Genomic DNA, 9,300 nt, shown 5'->3' on the forward strand with positions numbered 1-9,300 from the left:
CAACAAGGACTCAACAACATGGATAAATCAAATACTTCTGTGTCTCCTTAAATACAATTCTCGAATACCCAAACTGACTTTACAACTATATATTAACGTAGTGTAAGTGGTTTTAGTGCAATACAGAACTATGTGTGTTGGAAAATTTACCAAGTTACAATACAATAATTTTATATCATATATAATTTCCATATCTAGACGTTTACAATTTCATAGCTTTAGTCTTCCTTGAGTAGTCCGTGACACCATGGGAATTAGTTCTGATAATCAGCAGTTGAGTGCAAGACAAAATGTGGAAAATGCGATTGGGCAAAAGGAAAATTTCAAAGACTGTTTCTCTCATCAAAATAATCACTGTATGTTTGTAATGTTTCTGGAAGATGTGTTTCACTGGCTTCAGCAAAAGCAAAGATGCAAAAGTACAGTAGACAGTAAGTATTTTCATTTGTCACCAGACTCAATCTATGCAGAATTCATTACAGTCACATCACATGCACTGGTGGGTTACAGGTCAGCAGCCTTTCAGAGGTAATATGTGCAAATGAACTTTCAATATTTGCCTAATGATCACCAATTAATAGCAACATTTAAAATAGCCCTATCCTATTTATGAGACAGCAAGCTATAAGTGCAGTGACTTCTTAGTCTTTTAAAGCCCTGAGCTATTAGCTCTGTAGCGGAGTATTCTGTCATTATAGGAAAAAGTTCCAGTTGATCTTGTTCATTTATTTACTTGACTTTTTTATGCTTATACCTCCTGCAGTGCTTCAGCTTACAATGCTTATTAGTGAAGCTGACCGCTGATGTATGCAACCATATTAAAAAAAGAAAGACCTGTTTGTTACTATAATTCAAATTGACTTTCAGGAAGTATCAGGCTTCACTGACACCATGTTACAACTGCAGACTTTATCTGGTTATGGTGTATTCTGCACTTAGCATACTTTATAGTGTGTCCACTCCTACCCCACCACACATACAAATGCTGATAATGTGCGTATGCTCCCAAAGCCCAGTTCATTTTCAGATCCTAAATTTGCAACATTTTTCATTCCAACTTTATCCAAGCTAGCTCTTTAAAATGAAGAAGAAAATATTAGGGGAGCATCTGTTGTACTGGAGAGGGCTGAGAACTCTGTGATCAGACCTGACTGTTTGCAACCACAATGCAAAATGCCCATTTCATTCCTTTCTCAGTGCCTTTGTAAAATGAGTCAGGAGGGCTCAGCAGTTACTGTACAGTATTTACTATCCTCAGCTGTGCCTAGAATAGCCACACCCCCTCCCCTACGATTGGCTCAGAATGCGGAAGGCCTGAACCTTCTTTTAGTTTTTTTTGTACCAGTGAGAACGTCTCCCCGCCTGATGGACACATTGGGTGCCTCCAATGGCAGCAAGCACTGGCTGGATTTGGCAGCTCCTGAGCCTGCAGTATAAAAGCAAGTAGAGGTAGCTTGCTGCTTCATTCTGAGCTCAGGCAGCTGCTTAGAGAAAGAAAAGGAAGGGAGGCAGTCAAGCAGGCAGAGAGATCCCTTAGTGTGTGTTTTCTGTACCCTGGAAGTCGGGCTCTCTCCTAGTATGAAAGCTTTCAGTCCTGTGAGATCCGTCAGGAAAAACAGCCTCTCTGAACACACCCTGGGAATATCCCGGAGCAAAACCCCCGTGGATGATCCTATGAGTTTGCTATACAACATGAATGACTGCTACTCCAAACTGAAAGAGCTAGTGCCCAGCATCCCTCAGAACAAGAAAGTGAGCAAGATGGAAATCCTGCAGCACGTTATTGACTACATCCTGGACCTGCAAATTGCTTTAGACTCACACCCCAGTATTGTCAGCCTCCATCACCAGAGACCAGGACCAAATCCTTCCTCCAGAACTCCTCTGACCACCTTAAACACAGACATCAGCATCTTGTCATTACAGGTAAATGTCTTAGCCCTGGCTGTATGCAGTGTTGTTGTAGCTGTGTTGGCCTGAAGAAGAGCTCTGTGTAAGCTTGAAAGCTTGTTATCTCTCAGTAACAGAAGTTGGTCCAATAAAAGATATTACCTCACCTACTTTGTCTCGTTAGCCCTGGCTGGCTTTCTCCCTCCTTGTTGGCTGTCTTCATGGCCTATATGCAGTATCTGAGATTGGACCTTAATAATGATAATGGACATTGCTGTTAGGAAGTCAGTATTAGTGATGTATCTTTTATGATAGAGAGTGACTGGCATGAGAAACAGTTGTATATTTTTTTTAACTAATACTAATCATTTTAGATTGAAATAGATGAAAATGCCCCAATTGCTAGGCAGCCCTAGTAATGTGGGTTGTCATTGTGAATCTAAATTGTGACATGTCGTATGGAAGGAGCTTCATGCTCCAGAGTATTTTGTATTTTTTGTTGTGCTGTTAAGATATTTAACATTGCACTGTTTTGTTTTATTTTTCTTCTGTGCAGGCATCTGAATTCCCTTCAGAATTAATGTCAAATGACAGCAAAGCACTTTGTGGCTAAATTCAATGGTGAGTGTTTGTGGCTCTTGGTTTTCAAAGAATAAATATAATGCAAAATACAATTTATTTTGGGGAGGAAAATGTGTGTATGGGCTTGGATTTAAGACATATTTTAATTTATAATAAAAGTAACAGGTATCTCAGAGGATGCCTTTATAATCAGTAATCAAGCCATAACAATTGCACTAGTAATTCATTTGGGGGTAGTCCAACTGAAAGTGTATTTTCACCTTTGCAAATAAATAGTATAGACTGTTTGCTCTGATACTATCCCTTTGTACTTAAATATATCACCACATAATGTAAATTCTGTGATTTATCTGTTCCTAAAACCCTAACCTTCAGATGAAGTGACTGATTTAGTTGAGGATTTTAGCATAATCCATTAAATTTTGTGATGTGGGATTGTCTGCACTATCAGTTAAATAAATGTCTGCTTTTAATCAAATAATTGCTGTAAGAGGCAGACTGGCGCCTCTGAGCAGTGCAGTTACAGAGATCCAAATAGAGATTGGACTGAGAATCCTCTTTCTCCCCCTCCTACTGAATGTATGTTATTTTAATGTTTAATTTGTGCTTTTGAGGGGGGGGTGTGTGTGTGTGTGTGTTTTGCATCTGGACGCCAGGGTTTGCCCAATCTTTGAGTGTTTGGTTAAATGTTCAAACTGTGGCTTCCTCTCTGGCGCCAGTCTGTCCGGATCTCTGCCCTGTTAGCATTCTCCTAAATACTCCTCTTTTCAATCTTTTGCAGGTGTTTGCTGACTTTTTTTCCCCACAAGAAAATGTCTACAGGATTTTTTTTTTTTTTTTTTTTTTGAGGTGCTGAACTTATTTTTCAGCTGTATCTGGAGGGGGAATCTACATCTAATTAAATGGACCTTTTAAAACTAATAAAGAAGAAAGAAACTGAGATCTCTCCCCACCCCCTCAACTTGGACTGATCTTAGCTATTTATGAAGAGACTTTTAAATGCCCTTTCCCTAGTCGGAAGGTGTCCTTTATATACTATTCCCAGCATGGGGAGTGAAACATAAAAACTCACAAGGAATTGCCCATTTTAAAGTAGACTTTGCCTTTTTTTCCAAAGGTGGAGCGTGAGTACCAGAAGGATCCAGTGTTCAGTTTCTTAGGGAAGTCCATGGTCAGAAATGACCTTTTGACGCAAGCCTAGGATTGAATGCTGTGTATATATTTATATATAAAATATATATATATATATATATATATGAGAGTGAAACCTTGTGAACTCTTTAATCAGAGTTTTCTTGTATAGTGGCAGAAATGTACATTTCTGCAAAAAGTGTAATGATGTACTTAATCATGCTAAACTTTTTATAAAAGTTTAGTTGTAAACTTAACCCTTTTTATACAAAATAAATCAAGTGTGTTTATTGAACTGATTTCCTGCTTTATTCTTGGGGACCAACAGTTTGTTGGGGACGGAGGTATTATAATTTTACCAAGTAACAGTTCAAATATGTGTAGAACATAAATAATAAAATTACTATGTTACTATTTTTAATTCTTGTAATTTGACTAAATCTTATTTAAATATATGTTCCAAATTTCTAGCCAATCACCTTATAAACAGTGTATAAGGAATTGCCAGAGTTGTGGATTACTACAGAGTGGATGCCATTGGAAATATACACAAAAGTAGTTAGTCCTAAGAAATTCCCTTAGTGTTTGATTTTTTTCCCCCCCCAGCCCCCTTGTTGATGACTCATTTTTAGTTCTCCAGTAGTGCTGCCCAAGATCTGGTAACTTGCTTTTGGAATAATTACACAGAATTAAGGGTTGCGGCTGGCTATTAGTCTCCCAACCACTTAATTTCTGCAAAAGGCTTTGAATGCAAAAGTTGGTGATGCGTTAACATGTGATTTGGAATAATGAAGTGACTGTTGCCTTTCCACACTGGAATTTACATGCTTCCATGCAATAGCTCAATGAAATGGGTTTTCTAATCAGTTGCAGCAGCTTCTCCATATGACTATAGAGAATTGAACTAAATTTCACTGCTGTGTTACTGATTAAACTTTGGCTGGTCCTAGCATTAACTCTTTCTCCATCAGAAAGAAATTAAGCCTGTAATGAGACTCAACATTTTTAAAAGCAAAGTGTGATTTGGTATTTCTTATGTATACACTCTAGTACTACTCAAGGGCATTTGTTGTACTGTACTTGTCCACTGTAAATTACCTGTCTTCATTTGATTTATTTTGTTGCCATAACATAAGAGGGAGGGTAGGGATGCATTTACTTGAACCTCCTGGTATTGCATTCTAGTTTAAACTAAACTATAAAGTTTCCTAAACTGGGAATTTTAAATAAGTAGACTTCAAAGTCCTATAATTGAATGGAGTTACACCTCTACCCCGATATAACGCTGTCCTCGGGAGCCAAAAAATCTTACCGTGTTATAGGTGAAACCGCGTTATATCGAACTTGCTTTGATCCGTCGGAGCGCGCTGCCCTGTCCCCCCGGAGCACTGCTTTACTGCGTTATATCCAAATTCATGTTATATCGGGGTAGAGGTGTATTTGCAGTGGAATGAGGGGAACTCTGATAATGGTCTGGGTAAGGACTGTTCTGCAGAAGGAATTACCTTAGGCCTGGTGGGTGGGGTTGAGATTTGTGCACTCCGAGGACTCTTCCAGGGAAAGGCACCGCACCTAAGGCCAGTAACACTTTCATCAGAGCGAACAGATGTGTGGGTGGTGGCACTACACAGTCTGCATCAGCTGCCTTTCCTTGCCCTTGACACCAAATCCATCCTCTGAAGCTGGGGAGAAAGCCAGCTCTGATCTCTTAATACAGAAGCTGCCCTGACCAATCAGTATTGCAACCCTTTGTGAGGGATCAATGCAATAAGAACACAAGCATTGCAATGAAAGTCTGGATTCAGAATAGGGTGAGGTGGGGGAGGAGAGCTAATCTACTGCTTCTCATACTACACCCACCTCCCTGTCAAACCAGTGATTAAAAGTCTACAGAACTGTAGCAAATGTTCAATGCCTCCTATGGACAAACCCTGCTACTGGCTCAGCAACAGTAGGGCTGCATGCAGTTTGGTCTAACTTTGCACAGTGAATGATTAACCCCCTGGGAAAGTATTTAAATTTAAAAAAAAAAAACCTTAACTTCATTTACACAAGTCAATGTATCTTAAAGCCTCTAAAATCATTCCTGCAGATGAATTTTCTCTAACCCAAATCAGGCCCCAGGATTTTAATCTGTTTTGAGGTCTTCAGTCTCTTTTTTCCCACAGTAACAAGCTAACACACTCACACACTGGCAGGTTCCCCCCTCCCTCTCAAAGCTGATTTTCCACCTAAAGCTTGAGTCAGGCTGAGGCTGTAAACAGGCAGCAATGCATGTTGCTGTAAGGCCACTTTTTCTTTTTTTTCGGTGGGGGTGGGGGGCTTATGAAGTTAAGGAAAAAACTGGCAGGAGTTTTAAGGATTACAGCATAACCCCTTAGAAAGCAAGGCACCATGTTTCTTTGACACTTTTGAATTATGGGGTGACAAATACATTAGTAGACCCAAACTAATGTTTCTCACTCATGTACTGTCAAAACAGGAGCTTTTCCATTGCCAAGGATGTGGGGGTTTCTTGGGGGGTGGGGGGAAAGGGAGAAGAAGAACAGAAAACCACACCTGCTTTTAAAAATGCAAATTAAATTGTTTCCTTCTTCAAGGATTAACTACCTGTGATTTAATTTGGCATTTCCACCACACATTTCCTCTGACCAGTGCTTGGGGCTTATTAGTCATGTAGGTCTAAATTTACTAGAGATTCACACTCATTGGGTTCATACTGAAATTTTTATAGTTCAAAAGATCAACTGCAAAGTTAAAGCTTGGTCCCTAGAACTTTCGCATTGATGCTCATGTGAAGAATTGGGCCGCCCTTTTTTATATAATATTGGCCTCATAACCCACGCATACATTAAAAGTTTCTGCATGAAAAGGGAATCCTAGATCAATTACCTTTCACCCTCTTTCTGGGCCTGCTGTAGGCTATAAGATTATACTGTATCTGAATACAGCTGCTGCCAACAGTCATGTTACATGACTTGATGCTGAATATGTAGATCAGGACAAATCATGGTCAACAAGTTAGTTAAGATGTGTTAGCAAACATGTTTATTAGCTGTAAAATGATGTGGCATAGACCAGGCCTAAAAGTTGCAAATGCAGCCACAGATTTAAGTGTAAAGGCCCCATTGGCAAACAAGAGAACCCAACAAGAGATTTAAGAAGATTCTCGCTCCAGAAGATTTGGGATGGTAAGAGTTCTTCAAAGCCTTTCATCAGGTTACAAATAACACAAAGAGCCCCTTTGTTTTTGCTGACCATTTCCAAAGCAGATGAAAAGGTTTCAAATGCATTGAAATATTTATCACAAGTCATTTAAAGAATCAGTGCAAATATTTTGACAAAATTGCTACAAAGAGTCTTGACTACAGATTAAAATTAGTACCTCTGAGTCACATTCCATTCATGTTGGTCTCTTTATAATTTTTTACTCGTGTAACATGCATTAGCCATAGAGGGTGAGCACCACCTTCTGGTCTAGGTAAAGAAGGCAGATTCCCCCTTTTTTAAAAATGCCTGCTTTTCTCTTTTTAACTTATGCCTGTACTGTGCACAAATCATCTTTAAGAAAGAAATCAGTTGATGCTTAAAATGTTAGTGAATAAGGGAAAAGTGCAATCCTTTATGGATTATTTTAAATAATTTTATAATTTCATCCTGATAGTTCAGATGAAAATGTATAAATTGAGTGAAAATCTAGTACATTACTTCTGTTGCCCGTGCTGATCCAACTTTGAAGTCTGAAGTTCTTAAAAATTTGGTACCTGAAGTCTGAAAGAAAGGTTTAAATGAAAATTAATTTTTTTTAAATGTATTTGTGAGGAGTACAGCCATGTTCATACACCACGTCGATTGTTTTGGGAAAATAAAAGAGGTTTTCCCACATAATTTTGTGTGTGTAGAAACTGGGGGAAAGTTATTTGTCCCATCAAAGGAAATAGTTTGTGGAAGAATACACCCTGGCATAATCCATGCCATGTAGGAAACATGTCAAGTATTAATTAAGGAGAATAATAATACTTATGTGTAAATCTCTCTCCTTTAGCAAGCACATCAGTAAACTTAAAACTGGGAGAGCAGCTGGAGAGAATAACATTCTCCCTTTCCATTGCCATAATTTCATCTCTTGCTGCATCATATCACATTTTATACAGCCTAGATTGTAAATTGTATGGCCTGGGGATTGTATTATATATCTGGAAAATGACACTAACAGCTAACAGAAAATTCTAGCAGTCCTGAAAGCCGTATTCAAGACATAAATGGAAAGACTCTTAGTATAGAAGAAGAATAAAGGAAAACCTGGGCAGAACATTTTCAGGCTATTTGAAATAGACCAAACACAAGCAAACTACTAGAAATACATGACGAAGCCTTATCACCAGAGCATGATACTGATTTAGGAGATATTACAATAAAAGAAGTTAGCAAGCACATCAGTAAACTTAAAACTGGGAGAGCAGCTGGAGAGAATAACATTCCTGGAGAGATACTTAAAGTAAGTGACAAAATAACCCTTCAGACTTTCCTTGTGATTTTGGATAGAATGTGGAATGAAGAAAAGAACCCAACCTGGGGAAAAGAGGCCTTACCAGTAAAATTGCCAAAGAAGACTGACCTTACCAACTGCAACAACTGAAGAGAACTGCATTACTCTCAGTGCCTGGGAAAATCACTTGCAACATCATCCTGGAATGCATTAAGAAACTAACAGATCTTGTACTTAGAGAGACAGAAGAAAGTTTTAGACAGGAGGGTTTGAGAGAGACCCATACCAGAATATTCTGTATTCTAGTGGCTAGAGCACTCACCTGAGAGCTGAGAGACTGTATTAATTTCAATGGACTATATACCCCTTGTTCTTGTTCCCTTTAGCTGGAGAGAATTTTACTTGACCGTCTTTTAGAGGTAACTGTTCTTTTTAGGGAAAAGGGAAGGGCTGGAGCTGTTAAAGTCCAATCCTATTTATTAGAAGACAAAACAAGACAAATGCACACAAAAGGGGAGAGAAAGGACCAGTGAAGAGAGAAAATGCAGTGTCTATCTCTGGTGTTGACTCTTGCTTGCAACCCCACTGTTGGAGAAACACAGGCGTGGAACAGTATCTTATTAGTAAGGCTACATTTTAGTCATGGGTATTTTTAGTAAAAGTCATGGACAAGTCATCGGCAGTAAACAAAAATTCACGGCCCGTGACCTGTCCATGACTTGTACTATATCCCTGACTAAATCTTGGGGGGAGGAGAGGTGGCCCAGTGGCACTGCGGGTGCTGGGAGAGGGGAAGCGGTGGCGCGCAGCCCAGGAACCCTACTGGTGCTGGGGGTTGGTGGGGCTGGCAGGCTCCCTACCTGGCTCTGCACCTTCCCGGCAGCAACAACCTCCCCCTCCTTCAGCTCCTAGGTGGAGGCGTGGCCAGGCAGCTCTGCGCGCTGCCTCCGCCAAGAGTACCGGCTGAGCAGCACCCATTGGCCAGTGATAGGCCTTTTTATTTGTACTAATTTAGCTTTTCTGTTTTCCTTTTGCACCTTTTGCCAGCAACATTTGTTGTTTTGAGATATTGTGACCACTTATGAACTTTCACTTACTTTTCACAGTTGAATTTACAAATTAGGATAAATTTGTAGGCCCAAATATTATAAACAAGACCCACTTTCATATCCCTTCTCTGCATCAGGTGGAGGTGGGAAGTGAACCAG

The 9,300-nt window shown here is 39.5% G+C and overlaps 1 protein-coding gene across 1 annotated transcript; it reads left to right on the forward strand.

Moving 5' to 3' along the window:
• Positions 1–1,414: 1,414 nt before the first annotated feature.
• On the forward strand, positions 1,415–3,898 carry ID2 (inhibitor of DNA binding 2). Its single transcript, XM_034766458.1, has 3 exons — positions 1,415–1,926; positions 2,447–2,511; positions 3,254–3,898. The coding sequence occupies exons 1-2, from the start codon at positions 1,579–1,581 to the stop codon at positions 2,501–2,503; spliced, it is 405 nt and encodes a 134-aa protein (XP_034622349.1). The 5' UTR covers positions 1,415–1,578; the 3' UTR covers positions 2,504–2,511; positions 3,254–3,898.
• The last annotated feature ends 5,402 nt before the right edge of the window (positions 3,899–9,300 follow it).

The sequence above is a fragment of the Trachemys scripta genome, chromosome 3 (genome assembly GCF_013100865.1).
Source record: "Trachemys scripta elegans isolate TJP31775 chromosome 3, CAS_Tse_1.0, whole genome shotgun sequence".
NCBI lineage: Eukaryota > Metazoa > Chordata > Testudines > Emydidae > Trachemys > Trachemys scripta.